This window comes from Indicator indicator, chromosome 5 (assembly GCF_027791375.1).
Source record: "Indicator indicator isolate 239-I01 chromosome 5, UM_Iind_1.1, whole genome shotgun sequence".
NCBI classification, from domain to species: domain Eukaryota; kingdom Metazoa; phylum Chordata; class Aves; order Piciformes; family Indicatoridae; genus Indicator; species Indicator indicator.
In genome coordinates this window covers 12,686,070-12,701,792 of record NC_072014.1, presented here as the reverse complement: position 1 = coordinate 12,701,792, position 15,723 = coordinate 12,686,070, and the positions used below count along the sequence as shown (strand labels likewise).

Below are 15,723 nucleotides of genomic sequence, written 5' to 3'. Positions count from 1 at the left end.
TTGTCAATATTGAAACCTTGAATTTCAGCAAAACTGCTTTTCTAATGCCACCAGTTACACGAAGATTATTCTAGATTTTGGCTTTTGCCAAGGATGTAAAGAAGGGTAGTCCCCTGGCTCACAGTCAAACCAGATGAAGCTTTAGCATCTAATACACTTAGACCCAAACCTTAGAGCTTTAAAAACAAGGAAGCCTGGCCTTACTTTAAGAGATTATTCCTTCTTTCTCTTTCTGCCCTTCTCTTCCTCCAGTACTTAAATTACCTGTCAATCACATGCAAGACTTTGGACATACAATAACATTTCCCACCAGATGTAAGTTTGACTTAGATATGTGCCTCTAAATGTAATTTAAAATTACAGGTAATGCGAAGAATGCAGATTTTGAGAATTGTGCTGCTTTGAAAAAAAGCTGTTACAGTACTATGGTTTATTTTCTTTGGAGGCAGGGTTTAAAAAACAAAAAGATGGCTTAAAATAAGTGGTGGAATATCACATTGCTTTTATATGGCACTGCACAGTGCAATTATATGAAGAATGCTTAGTGGAGTTCACCTGTAAAATGTCATTTTCACAGCGTTTAAGGACTGGATTTTTTAATTGCCTTCTATCTCAAACAGTTCTCTGTAGGAGATGAATGGAGGAGGAAAAACACACAAAAAAAGTAGTGTTAAAGGAGAAAGTGTTGGGAATTCACTGCGCAGAAATAAAGGTGCAAAGCATAAATTGTGCGACCTTTACACTAGTCTTACAACTAGTGTTACACTAATCTAATTAACCATCACTGCTTAACAGTGGCAGGAAGAAAGAGCCTACTACTGCAGGCATGCAAGCCCAGAGCAGAAGGGCAGGCATTTCAGCTGCTGAGCATGTGTGCAGGAGTTGGGTTGGTAATGTTTTCTTGAAGTTGTCCACGGTGTGTCGGAAATTGTGTTTTTTGGAGGTGGATACTAAAGCTTAGTCGCTAAGATTGAACCATTCTTTGAAAGGCAGGAAATTAAAGTTTTGGGTAGTGTTCAAAGCAAGCAGTGCATCAGACCTACTTTTTGCTAGGAAAATCCATCTGTTTGATAAGTGGCTGCTTTGGAGACTGATCCTAACATGATTATGTGCTTTGGATTCCAGAGAAATTAAGATTTGAATTGTTATAATTTTGTGGGAGGGCTGGAGAAAACAAACCTCAGTCAATGGCCCTAATGAAGCCAATTGTGATCGCTCTAGACATGAATGTGGCTTTTAAGAGATCCCTTATTGTCCTACAGACAAAGAATTATTCATCAATTTCATGTTTGGGGTGCTATATAGGAAACACTAATGCTTCCTCTGGAGGGAGCTAGGACTAGGCAGCTGCAAACTCTGGGGTTTGTGTATAGTTTATTTTCCTATTTCTGTCAGTGACCAGTACCTGAAAATTCAAAGATACAGGGAAAGAACAGCATAATACACTTCTCAAACATGATGTGCTTTACTCCACCTGAAAGTGAAAACAGTGCCCTTCCTGACTTCTTCAAGCAATCAGTTTTATGTCCCAAAGCATGACATTTAATTTTCCTTCCCACCAGCAAGCTAGTCCTTGAACTTGCCCTCGCCAGCACAAGTGGTCCCCTTGACTGTAATGAATACTTCTGCGTACACTATTCTACACACTTGAATAAGTCTGCTCAGGTTAAGCCATTCATTTGCATAGCTCCAATTATCCAGTCTCTGATCTCCCGTAAAAATGGTTCCACAAATTATTCTGATCTTCTGCATTGAAGTATTTTTTGTTTCTGATGAAGGCATTTATTCTCTCCTGCGCAGAGCAATGTAATTATCTGAAACTCAAATCATATGTTTGTTCTGCCAAGAAAAGCGAGTTGGTTATGCTTTAGTGCTGACCTTTAAAAGTGATTGTTCTCATGTCTTAAAGAGTATTGCTTCCAGCACCACTTAATTTAACTTGTAATGGCCAATGGAGTTCTGTATTTTAAGTTAAATTACCAAGCTTTCCTTCATGTGTGTGTGTGTGTGTGTGTCTTCATTTGAGTGTCCCCAACCACAGGAAGGAACTTGGGACAGTTCCCTTCTTTCCAGTGGCTTAGTTTTTAAGAAAGAGAAGTGTTGAGTGACGCGTGATTACAGTACAGAACTTCACTGAGACATTGCTGTTAGGGTTGAATCATTGCAAAAGGACAAACTTTGTGGGTAACCAAATTCTCTAAATCCCACTGTGGTCTCCATTAACAGCCTACAGCTTTTTTTCAGAAAGCCTTTAACACTTTCATCTGCCTACTTTGAAAAAGCACAGTTATCAAAACCTATTTTAGATCTACATGTGTATTTTAAAGACACATAGTTCTCCAGCAGCTGCAGGTGAGGAGGTGCTGGTTTATGTGGCTGGGGATCTCACCCACAGCTACCTTAGACTCATTGCTGCCGCACTCTCAGCTGGCACTGTGGAGGATGAGCTGATAAATACCACTGCCTGCTTCTGAGCTGACACCAAACTTTATCAGGTAGTGCAGTGACAGAATGAGGGGTAAGAGTTTCAAACTGAAAGAGGGTGGATTTCGATTGGATATTTGAAAGAAATCCTTTTCTGTGAGGGTGGAACAGAAGTTGTGGATGGCCTTTCCCTGAAAAGATTTGAGGCCATTTGGGACAGGGCTTTGGGCAACCTGGTCTAGTGGAATGTGTCCCTGCCCCATGGTGCAATGGTTGGATTAGATGATCTTTAAAGTTCCTTCCAACCCAAACCATTTTGTGATTCTGATTCCTCAAAAAAACCCTGGAGGATACCTGGCAGATCTGCTGCACTGTTGAAAGGCAAGAAAAGAACGGAGGAATATAAGATCAATGCAGAAAGCTGTTTTTTCATTTGCATTTGTCTTTGGTTTGATTTGTGTTGGTTTCTTCCCTACCAGGTTCTAGGGTGAATGGATACACATGCAGCTTGTGACTTTTAAGTCTAGAAAGCCTAACTGTAGTCTCCTGGAAATCAGAGAAGGCAGCACCACTAGTCAAACGTGCAGTCTCGTATAGTCTAAGTGGACATCTTTCGGTAACAAATCAGAATGATAGACTGGCTTGGGTTGGGACCTTAGAGATCATCTGGTTCCACACCTCCTGTCATGGGCAGGGGCATCTTCCACTAGACCAGGTTGCTCAAAGCCCTCTCCAGCCTGGCCTTGAACACTTTCAGTGATGAAGCATCCACAGCTTTTCTGGGCAATCTGTACTGGTGTCTCACTACCCACACAGTGAAGAATTTCTTCCTTGAGTCTAATCTGAATCTACTATCTTTCATTTTAAAATAGTTACCTCTCATCCTATCAATGCACTCCCTGATAAAGAGTCCCTCCTCATCTTTCCTGTAGGCCCCCTTTAAGTACTGAAAGGCAATAATACGGTCTTTGTGGAGCCTTCTCTCTTCCAGGCTAAGCAACTCGAACTCTGACAGCCTGTCCTTAAATTCCCCAGTCTGTCCTTAAATGCGTGGTGTCCCCTGAAAATGAGTTTCCTTCCAGTAGAGACTAACCTGAGGCAAGGTTACCACAGACCTTACACTAGTTTAAAAGAACTCAGACTGGGGGGTTCTCATGGGCAGCCAGCCTTGCCACTGGGCTACAGCTTCTTCTCAGGTAGCATTTACAGTCCTAAGGGCCTTTGCCCAGCAGCCTCTAATGAAGTTTGGTGCCGTGAATCAAATGTGAGAGACCTCTACAGAGCTTTGCAGCACAGTCTTACTTAACTGAACTTTGGCTAACCCAAAGGCAGTCAATTACCCAGTGCTCTGTTCTTTTCCTAGAGCTGAATGTGGTCTGGGTTTTTTTGTCTTTGCGCTCACCTACAGCAAAGCAAGGAACTGCCAGATCCCTCCCTAAGGTTGAGTACCTGAAAATGTCGGTGCCAAGGTTTGCCTCGGAGGGGAAAGCCAAATATTTCAGTGGCAGAACATGCCTACACTCAGTCAGAAGTTGTGATTCCAACTTGAGCCAAGCCTTGGGTACATGCAGCAGCATGGCGCTGAGCCTCTGGGCTGCATGTGCATGGACGTTCTCAGAGTCTGGTTTCTTACAAGCCCCTTTGAACTCCATGAGGTTGCAAATTGTGCTGTGTACCAGTACGTAAACTGGCTACATGAAAGCTCCTAGAACTGTGTTCATGCCACAGCACAGATGTGCTCGTCTGGGAGTTTGAGGAGCAATATCAGAGTGCAGACCCTTTGACATCAGGATCTAGGAACAGCTTCTTCCTTTGCTACTAATTTAAAGGCTTTGGATTCTCATCAAGACATTTGATTTGCAACTTTATAATGTACTTTCAGACAGATATTTCTTGCAAGAAACCTGGGCGGCAGGTGGGAAATTCAACCCTGTTTGTTCTGTTTTCTGGAGCTTTTGGCTGAAAGGAAGGATAGATTTAAACATTTAATTGTGTCTCTTTTGCTGGAGGGGAAAAGTCTTTTGTCCCCGGGACTGCATAGCTGTGGAGGACCTGCTGCTTTTCTCCAGTGGAACATTAGCTATGAAATCATAATTCCACTTCCAAAACCATACCCAGGCAACTCCTGGAGCATGAATCAAAATCTCCTACACTGTTGTCATGCCATAAATACTTGGTAATGCAAGGGGTTTTAACTGCCTTACTCCCACATTCAAATGAAACAACACTGCTGAATACCTACATACTGTGCCGAATAATTATGCCCAAATGTGTGCTAATAGCCTTAATTAGCATGTTGTCAAATAATGTTGATGCAAAGACTTCAGCACAAAATATTTGATGAAACATAGTGCCTGCTAACGACTTAGTCCCTTAGGTTTTTAATCCCAAGTCCTAGAGTCGTTTTAGCAGCAGTTACAGAAGCACCCAGCAAAAAAACTGCAGATCAGTGCCCTCTTAGATCATGTTCCTATGCTGGCACCTCTGTACTGGTAGTGATGCTTTCAGTTGTTGCCTCATTCTGTCACCAGCCTGCAGAGTTCTTGGGGACTAATTTTATTTGAGAGCCACTGAAGATTTTCACAGGAAGGGATCATTGCAGGTTAGGTGCTGGTTTAAAGCAGTATCTTGGATTTTCGTTTGGTAGAGCTCTGTGGCTCCTGGTAAAACATACAAGTCTTTATCTAGAAGCATTCAGTAGAATATGAAGTGCTATTGTAAAAATAAAACATTGGGTGGTTTTTTTTTTTTTCCATATCTGGCAAATTTTCTTGTTATTTTTATTTTGTTAACGGAGAGCAATTTTGTAACCTCTGCTGCAGGCCTTGTATATGACACCTTGATGCTAAAACACCAGTGTACCTGTGGAAACACAAACAGCCACCCAGAGCATGCAGGGAGGATCCAGAGCATCTGGTCCCGGCTCCAGGAGACGGGTCTCCGTGGCAAGTGCGAGGTAATAAAAGTACCAGTGAAGGGGAAGATGAGGTGATGGGCCTGATGGGAGCAAGGGAGGATGGGAGTTTGTCTGTCTGATTCAGCTGCTGGGTTGTGAGTGGTTTTGGGGGACTGATTCCTGGTCTGGATAGTAGTGTATGAACCAAATCTGCAGCTCAGACTGTTGACTGCTACCTGAACGTGCAAACTTTATACTGTGTTCTGGCATGATCTTTTTATGGCTCCAGCTGTTGACAGTGTTTTGCCATATGTGGCCTAAATTTGATCCATTCCTAGATGGCTGCTTGTGCTTGTGAGTGTGCATCTGTCAGGAGTACTTTTCTGGTGATCTGATGTGGTAGGTTGAACTACCACATGTGATTTCATTGGGTCATGATGTCTGTTCAGAATGTCATGAAACATAGGAGAATGCTCTTGCCTGATGTTGCAGTGGAGCTGCTCCTGTAATGTTTGGTCCTGGTCACTCTAAACTGGAAGTTGTCATAGAATCACAGAATGGTTTGGGTTGGAAGGGACCCTTATGGGCCATCTAGTCCAACCCTCCCACAGTGAGCAGTGATGTCTTCAATTAAATGTAAGCTGGTTGCTCAAAGCCCCTCCCAACCTGACCTTGAATGTTTCTAGGAATGGAGTTTCTACCACCTCTCTGGACAACCCGTGCCAGTGTTTCTACAGCCTCATTGTAAACAATTTCTTCCTTCTATCTAGTCTAAATCTTCACTGTCTTAGTTTAAAACCATCACCCCTTGTCCTGTCACAACAGACCTTGCTAAAAAGACTGTCCCCATCTTTCTTACAGGCCCCCTTTAAGTATTGAAAGATCACTATAAGGTCTTCCCAGAGCCTTCTTTTCTCCAGGCTGAACAATCCCAACACTCTCAGCCTGTTTTCATAGCAGAGGTGTTCCAGCCCTCTAATATTTTTTGTGGGCTCCTCTGAGCTCTCTCCAACAGGTCCATGTCTTTTGCATGATGAGAAGTCCAGAGCTGAACACAAGTACTCCAGGTGGGGTCTCATCAGAGTGGGATAGAGGAGCAGAATCCCCTCCCTTGACCTGGTGGCTATGCTGCTTTTGATGCAGCCCAGGACACTGTTGGCTGTGAGCTCATGTCCAGCATTTGAAGTCCCTACCGAGTGTTGCGTTTTGAGGCAGCCGAAGATAAGAGCACAACATGAAGTAACTCATTTATTATCACTCCTGTCACAACACAAAAGCTGTGGAGCAACAAGTTTGTATTGCTGTGGTTTCACAATTTTTTTTAATACTCTGATCAGAGTAATAGTCAACCAGTAGTGAAGGTACTGTAAAAATGAAGATCAGGTGATGTTTTACACCATGAAAGTGGTGAGACACTGGAACAGGTTGCCCAGGGAGGTGGTAGAAGCCTCATCCCTGGAGGTTTCTAAGGCCAGGCTGCATGTGGCTCTGAGCAACCTGATCCAGTGTGAGCTGTGCCTGTCTGTGGCAGGGGGGTGGGAAGCAGATGATCCTTGAGGTCCCTTCCAACCCTAACAATTCTATGCTTCTGTGATTCTATCTAACCACTGTTCCACCACAAGAGGTTAAACTAACTTTTTTTAGACATAAGTATTTTAAGAGCAAGACAAACAAAGAAAAAAAAGGATATTAAATAGAGACTAATGATTAATATAGTGATTATAAATAATTATTAATATCTACTAATAGCAGTGGTGATCAATTAGTGGTAGTGTGTGTGTGTGTGTTCATTAATTCTTTAAGCATCTGAGGGGACTGAATCACACACTATATTTGAGTTATGTCAGCTTCTGGCTAGAAGTATTTTCTGAGCAATCAGAAAAGACCTCCACGTGGTGGCAGCACCTACCCTCACATATGCTTGAAGAGAGCAAGAAAGAACTTCCAACATGTTGCTGTCTGTGGAGACCTATTTAATTGAATTTTGAGATTATTATTTGGGACAAAAAAAAAAAAAACCAAAACCAAAATCAAGTACCGTACTACTGTGTAGCTCTTTGTTTAGAAGTAGGAGTTAAGTTCTGCAGTGCTGATTGCCTTGGCTCCTAAATTTGCATAAGTTCATCATTATATGATCCCAGGCAGCTGTTATTTTCTTTAATTCGGTGTTTGCAGTTGTTCTCATAGCTGGAGTTTTTCTTGATGTTCACCTGCTTTCCACCTGTGTTTCCCCTCTGACCATTGGTGACACTGAGCCTCACCTTGACTCTTCCTTTTTCTGAAAATAATAAATACATCATGTTAGCTTTCTACCTTTCATTTTGGTGTTTTCTTTTCTGATGTCTTTCTTCAAGGCGGCAATAACCTACCATTTCAGGATAACCAGTACCTCTAATTGCATTTACTCCTCTCTCTAGCTTTCCTTTATCCCACCATCCCCTACTCCTGCTCAGATCAGCGTTAAAGTTACCTTATCTTAACCTTTCTGATGGGCTTGATGGGCACACCCTTTCCTTGTTTGTCCATCTCCTTCCGACCTCCACATTTCACTCTTCTGTTCCTAGTAGTTTTTTTTTTCTGGAGCCACTTGTTCTCTTTACACTGGCCTTGGCCAATGTAATTCTATTCCACGTTGCAAAGCTATTTGGTCACTTCCCTGCTCTTCAGAGTCTTTCTGAAGCTCCTCAATTGGAATTTGTTTATCAGCAAGCAGAGTGGAGGATCATGTAGGGGTTTCCTTCAGGGAAGATTACCTCTATATCAGGTGCTCTTGCATAGCAAGGCAACAGCATTTTAGACACAAGTGATCTCTTCTGCTAGGTTGGAGCGTGAGCTGTCGGTATTGCCTGGGGCAATGGACTTGTCTGCTTACTCTCAGGATAGGAATGCTGTAGACTTAACATGCAGAAAGCTTCATTCTGTGGGGCATATTCCATTAGATGATCAATTTAAAGGAATTTTGAAGTCTGGCTTGATAATTGTGATTACTTTTAATAGTTATATTACTTTTTCAAATCCCTGTTGCCCATGCCAAAGCTCCATGCAGGACAGCATGAGCTGGGCCCTCTATCCTCCTCTCTATAGTAGTGAGCATATGATATGTGAACTTTTAATGGAGCTCTTTATATGAGGATGGTGACACATGCTACCAAGGCAGCCTGCTATGTATCTACTTTTTTTTTTTTTAATGCGTTGTAACTGGTCCATCTACAGAGCAGCATTCAGAAAGAGGTGAGTATTTTCAGAATTAATAGTAGGTCTGCTGTGAGTCAGCAGCAACACTTGGATTGTAGCACTTATAATTTTGCCAGGCTATACAATTATTTTTTTTTTGCTGAACTCCTGTTTTATTCTTTTTTTTTTTTTTTCATCTGGTCTTGCTGACAGGCACATCTGTGCATGCTCATTTTTTATCTTCACTGTTGCAGCTCTGTTCTCCTGTGCCTCAGACATTATAAACCAGTTCAGTAAACTCAGCTTGTTTGTGATGAGGTAGTTTAAGCCATTTCTTACAACTGAAATTTCTAACAGGGCAGTTTGGACTTTGACTTTTCTATATCTTCACATTTCCCCTTTTTTCCTTAACAGCCCTTTGCTGTGCTTGCGGTGTGTGTATAGTTTGATCCTGTTGGTTGCAAGTGGTTGCTTGACACAGATTAAAGACACAGTGCCCTGCATAGACAATAATCCCACAATAATCCAATATGCAGCATGGCTGGATCTCTGTCCTCTTCCTGAGGGACTTCAGCAGTTCTCATTCCCCCTACAACTGCACACTGGAAGTAAATCCCAGCTCTGCTTTTTCATGCAAACTCAAACAATTCTCACTGTCCTTGTCCTGGAAATGTTCTTCTGGTGTTTCTGTTGCACCCATGCCCCAAGTCAGAGAAGGACTCCCAAATAAATATTTTTATCATGCATGCAAACAAATACTTACTTTGAAATTTCAGACATGAACTAAGTGAAAACCTGTTTTCATCAGGCAGCCGAGAGGATCGGGGACAGCCTGCCAAGTCCTGAGTTCCTACCATTTCTCTTGAAGGCAATAGAAGTGATCCAGAAGGGGCATGAATATTTTTAGAACAGAAAAAAACCTCCATTGCTTCCCCCCTGCCTCTCATTTTTCAGCAGTGAAACAGATATGTGTGTGCTAAAGTTGGCCAAAAAATGTTGTATGTCCAGCTGAGGGGAAAATGTGCACTGGATTTGCAGTGTGATAGGTAAGAGTCTGGCAGAGCTGCACAGGGTTAAAGATGACCCTTTGGAGTGAAGGCAGTTGTCCAAACTTAACAACAGCTGTGGCTTAGAGTATTGGTTGTTTAATTAAGTTAGCTTTATAAAATGCAACAATTACTTTGGTGTGCACTCAGAATTTAAAAGCAACAATTACACTAATTGAGGCAATCTCAGTAAAAGAGCTCTGCCCCCCAAACGCAAACCCGCAATCACGGCACAGAGTAATCCTCCCAGCCTTCATCAGGAGCGTGAGGAAATCAATAGTTTTTGCAGTGTATTTCAGAGGAAATAAAAGCCCCAAGCTGCTTGAGGAGGATGGGGGAGTTCCTCATGCAGGGTCTGTCTCCAAGTACATGCAGCAATCAAGCTGTGTTTAAAGCATGAGCAGAGTCAACTGTGGAGAGTCTAGTTGGAGGTCTGTAACAAGTGGTCAGTACTAGGTGCTGTCTTGTTGTTCTTGACTTGGGTGAAGGCATGGACTGTACTCTGAGCAAGTTTGCTGATGACAGTCCAAGCTGTAAGCTGAGATAAAAGTCTCGATAGATCTGGAAACAGATATGAAGGATGTGTTGTGTTCTCTAACTGCATTTTGAAGGGATTGAATTAATTTTTTTTCCTGTCTTTGTGCTAAGGACAAAGTTTGTGGCATGTGAGCTGGGAGATAAGAAAGGTGCAAAAGCCTCTGGAGCATACTCATAGAATTATAGAATGGTTTGGATTGGAAGAGACCTTAAGAGATCGTCTAGTCTGAGCTCCCTGCTGTGTGTCAGCTTCCACTAGATCAAAACCCTGCCCAACTTGGCCCAGAGCACTTCCCAGAAGGGGGCATCTACAGTTTATCTGAGCTACCTGTTCCAGTGCCTCACCACCTTCACAGTGGAAAAGCTTCGTTCCAAGATCTCATCTTCCTTCTTTCGTTTTGAAAACTTTACTTCTCATTCCATCACTGCACTTCCTGATAAACAGTCCCTCCTCGTCTTGCTCGTAGACCCCCTTCAAGTACTGGAAGACTTCAGTAGGGTCTCCCTGGAGCCTTCTCCTCTTCAGGCTGAACAATGCTCTCAGCCAATCCTTTCTAACCAGGCAATGTTTTCTGTGACATGTGTGATACATGTTTGTTTCAGTAAGTAGTAGCTTTGTACTTGAACGTGTATTACTTGCAGTACAGAAGGAAGTTCTCCATCCACTCATAGTTTCTGTTCAGTTATGGGCATCACACAGAGAGGAGGTCATCACTGCTACCTTCCTAAAGAATACAGAGCTTGAATGTCTTGGTAGGGCCACCTACTTTAAGTGGGAGCAGCCCTTACCCGTTCTGGGGAGCTGAAGTCATTGACATCCAGAAGAGCTGGCATGTTACTGCCATGGGCTGCTGTTCTCCTGGTGTCTTCATGTAATGCCAAGAAATACAAAATGCTATTTCTGTCCCTGTATGTAGCAGCTGAAAATGGGTCAGTACGTCTTGTTCAAAGGAAAAGAGTTGGCATATGGGTTAGGGGGAAGCTGTAAAAGCCTGTAAGGGGGGACTGAGGCAGGCTTACCACGAATAAAAAAGAAATGCAGGATAAAAGTTCAAGGGGGATTTGCCAGATATTTCCATCCCTTCTGGGTCTAGCATTTTTGTGATTATTGCCTCTTTAATGGGATGCTGTATTTTTGCCTCATCATTAACCTCAGGAAACCTAGGTGGTGGAGTAAAGCACAGAGAAAATGAAAGAGGAACTGGAAAGGAGAAATGCCAAAATTAGGAGAGACAGAATGCATGAGCACTCCAGCCATGCTTTGATTTCCACTGCCTCATGCCTCCAATGGTTTTATAAAGTGATTTCCTCTGCACTCTCCAACGCATGATGGGGGCTTATACTGATGGTTGGAGACCAGAAAAATCTCTTCATTTTGGTCTGTGTACTGTGGTTTGGAGGTGGAGGTCCTGGAGTCCACGTGCCTGCAGCATGCTGCACCCCAGGACACTCAGACTGAGCTGGTGGCAGGGTGCAAAAGCTGGCACTGCTCAGCTGGATGTGCTGATGGCTTTGAAGCACCTGTGTCTAGCACTCCTCTGCAAAGCCAGCAGAACACAGCAGTGCTTTCTGAGAGACAGCAGCTCTCCACAGCATAAGGCACAGTTTGACCTTCTCTTCAGAACATAGGAAAGTCTGCTCTTTCTAGGAATGTGATTTCTTTTTCCCTCCTTTTTTTTTTTCCTTTTAAGCTGTCTTGTTGAGTTTTTTTTTGCTTCTGATTAGAAAATTGAGGAGTGTGGAAGTCTTAAAAAAGCAGCTGACTTCAACAAAGCCAGGGTGAAGGCTGTGCAGGAGGTGCATGCAATCCTGCATGGGCTGCACAATGGGATACTTGTTGCTGAGGCTTGCAGAGCCTTCCAACATCTTGCCATTAACTGTTTATATTCTAGTATTACTATTGCAGAAGTGAATAATCCTGTAATTCCTTCTGTAGGGAAAAACCCCCTTGACGTGACAATTCTTTTTTAATTGTTTTAGTCCAAATCACAACAGAAAAATTTGTGATGTAATTCTAAGCTATATTTTCTGGAGGTGAGAGTAGTCTGCACATGTTTCTGAACCAAAGCCATCCTCCTTTTAAAATAACTCCTTCCCTTTCTCATGGCCAGCTTTTGACTTACCCCTAACTTCAACTTTTTCTCAACTCACTGCACGTTTTCCCTGCCAGCATTTTGGAGGCAATTGTACACTCCCTGTTAAAAAAATGAGATGTTTTTTCCACTGCTGGGAGCTGGTTGCCTTCTCTGGTAAACCTGATATCACCCTGGTGCTTTCTGCCTGCTGGGAAGCACTCCCTCCTGGGTAAGACACCGTGACATGATTCTTGTATGCCCAAGGTTTAGTATCTCCAGGCAGCATTTTGTTCTTGCAAACGTATTTTCCATTGTAAATAGGTGATTGCAACAAAGTCCCCAAGTCTGCTGGACCTCTATGACAAAAAGGGAAAAAGTTCCCCAATTTGTAAAATGTGGAATTGGGTCCTGCTGACATTAGTAAAAGCTTTGCCATGATGTTCAGTGAAGGCAGGGTTTTGACTTTGGTGTGCATCTGCCTTCTGGGTTTCAACTGGCAACAGAAGCATGGGTGAACATATTTGCTACGGTACTTCCAGCTCAACCTGCATCACTCTATTAAAAAACAATTTGCAACTGATTAAATCTTGTGGGTTTTCTAAGCTGAGTTGTAGAGCAGCAAGTTTAATTGTTCAAAAGTTCAGCTTGAAGAGCAGTGCCTTTGGAAGAAATTTTTAGGTTAACTTAATAAGCCTGGTGGGGATGTTTGGAGGGACATCAGAGAGTCACTTTCTAATGGATTATAACTGAATATTCAGTATTTGGCCAATGCCTGTGTAATTTAGCAAATGCTCCTCTGTGCTAAGTATTTTTAAAACAACCATAAATAAATCTAAAGATGACTTTATATGTAAAGCTATCATCTTGAATAAGGGTTTAAACCAAAATTTGTCTTACAATTAATCTTTAGCGAGAAGAACCCCTTTTAGTTTTTGGTCACTGTCTTTATGTTTGCTAAGGAAAAAGAAAAGTTCTTTAATGAGATCTAAGTAGTTCATCAGTGATTGAAGTCACTCCTTTTCTTTCCTCTTTCAGTGCATTCGTGGAAGAAAAGCAACCCTAGAAGAGCTACAGACAGTTCACTCAGAAGCCCATACCCTGCTGTATGGCACAAACCCTCTGAACAGACAGAAACTGGACAGCAAGAAACTTCTAGGTAATGTTCCCTGAGGAGAATGTTCCCTTCCTGACCTCCAGCACTCCTGCTACTGTCCTCAGCTCTGACTCTGCCAAACACATAACAGTACCAGTATGAAAAGCTGGGATATGGGGCTCCCTCCATCCTCAGCCCTAGTTCCCAAGAGGATTCTTCCCACCTCTGTTCAACATCTGCTTGAGAGCAGTACGAGATATCTCCTTTGTTCAGGTAGATCCCTAAACCCCAGATAGCTGAAACTTCCTTTTTCTTGAGGTCTTCAAAACCTAAAAGGAGATTTCCCTTAGGAGGAAAGGTAAATCAGACACACTTTTCTGCATGTTAGAAAGTTATCCATTGCTAGGTAGGAACTAGAACACCATACTGAGCACCTGGATCTGCAGCACCAACCAGCTGCACAGACATCAACAAATAGCTGTCAGGTTTATATGGATAATCTGAAAGAGAGCTGCCTTGCATTTGTTTAATTTGGAGTAAGATTGTTTATCACTCTCACTTGAAGCTGGATCTTCCTGAAACAGGGCTGCATCTCTCATAAAAGACAGACATTTCCCTGGAAAAAATCTAGGGTGTTATTGTTCAGATAACCAACACCCCATTGCAACCAAACTGCATTGACTTTAGCACCTTACCTCCATGTACCTTTACTACTGTAAAGGTGATAGGCTGGAGGGGCAGTTTGGCAAGTTCTCACAGGGGGATCAGCAGAAAAACAGTTCTGGAACCTAGAAGTTGGGAAAGTTTATTTTGGGATTAGGTTGACCTTGAATGATATAAAAAGAGGATTAACTTGATGGCCTACATGATGTAGTAGTGGCAGCAAAAGAGTGGGAAAGATTTTGCAACATGGTCAGTATGTACATTAGATCCCCAAAGAGGAAAGCCATTAGCCAGTTGGTTAAGTATGCAGCTAGTGGTGTATTTATAGCTAACTTACCACCTCTTTAAAATGTAGAGAAATGAAGAGTGGACACCTCTGGCTGAATGATAGCACAATTAGTATGTAAAGTTTAAAGAATTTATGATGTCGTATCCTTGTGGGACTCTCACCTTGCTTAAAGCATATCCACCAGTCCAAAGAAACAGCACTTACATCTTCCTTGGTAGATCTGAGAATTCAAAAATCACAGAATGAGAGAGGTGTTGGAAGAGACCTCTGCAGATCATCTAGTCCAACCTTCCAGCCAGAGCAGGTTTACCTAGAGCAGAAGGCTCCTCGTTTGCCATTGCACCACTTTCACTCTGACTGATTTCCTCTGTAAGTTCTTGAACCATAGTGCTTAAGGTGCATGAATGTGTGTCTTGACCATGTGCTGTGGTGGGATCTAGGCAGTCCTCCAGCACCTGATTCTGCTGGCTTCACCAGCCTCGAGTGGACAGTTAGCACCATGCCTGTGGCCATGGTCATCATCTGCATGGAGGGCTGAAGTGTCCAGTGGGTCACCCTGACACCTCTCTCCTGTCAGAAATATCCTTGCAAGATAGGTTTTTAGGGTGGACTGTTATAACATTGGTGTTTTCTGTTCATTCAAGTGTCAGATTCTCTTGAGATACTTTTATGCTGCTTCTCTGACTCAGCTCAATCTGTATCACTAGTTCTATCAGATACATTTGGAGATACAAACAGTTTATTTGGTTATTACTGGGTGTGGGAATACTCAGGTTTCACTGAACCATCTCTGATACTTTGTTTAGAGAACCCAAGGGAGAAGGAACTCTTTGCCCTACCTGTGAGTACTTCTGTAGTTTTGCTGTATGTCTCAGTGCCTTGAATGACTCATTTTAAAGCATCTATAGAGATCAAGTTTGTTCGTAGCATGAAGAGAAAGAATTCTAATACCTGAGGGTGTTCCAGTATAAAATGTTGCCTATTTGGGTGTAATTTGCAAAGAAGATGAAGTTGTCAAAGAACTGCAGCCATAGGCAGAATGTCAAGTTCCCAGGATTTTCAGTAGGGAGGGCTTTCCAGTAGTTCTTAGTTGAGCTTAGACCTTGTTTCCTAAGCCCACTTGATGCTGTTTTTAGCCTTGAATTGCTAGCAGTGGGACTCACTGCCAGTTAGCATGACCATCTCTGCCCAGACAGCAGTGGACTGCCCCTTCCCACTGCTCTGTTGCCCTCTCCTTGACTGTGGAGCAGTGAATGGGCCACAGCTGACACTGAAGTAAGACACCAAGCTTGAACAAAGAACAAAGAGCTTCACCATTCAGTAGGGCTATCAGTCATCCCACCAGGCAGGAGAAAAGAAGTGGTTAGCTTGACAGCCAGGGCTTCGGAGGGACAGCACTGTTAGCCAAAATGATGAGAGGCATGAGCCAGGCTGCCACATCACTGTAGCTGGAGAAATTCTTTTCTGGGAGCAGGGCAGAAAGGGTGATGCTGGCCCTAGACCCTGCTTCTTAACTTGATGGCTTC

The 15,723-nt window shown here is 42.9% G+C and overlaps 1 protein-coding gene across 1 annotated transcript in view; it reads left to right on the top strand.

The window, feature by feature from the left end:
• The window catches only part of HDAC4 (histone deacetylase 4), a 193,990-nt gene that overhangs the window by 141,296 nt on the left and 36,971 nt on the right, over positions 1-15,723 (top strand). Inside the window, exons 14-15 of the mRNA XM_054381416.1 lie at positions 5,247-5,380; positions 13,188-13,308. Coding sequence (XP_054237391.1) covers positions 5,247-5,380; positions 13,188-13,308 — 255 coding nt within the window. The remainder of the gene's footprint in view (positions 1-5,246; positions 5,381-13,187; positions 13,309-15,723) is intronic.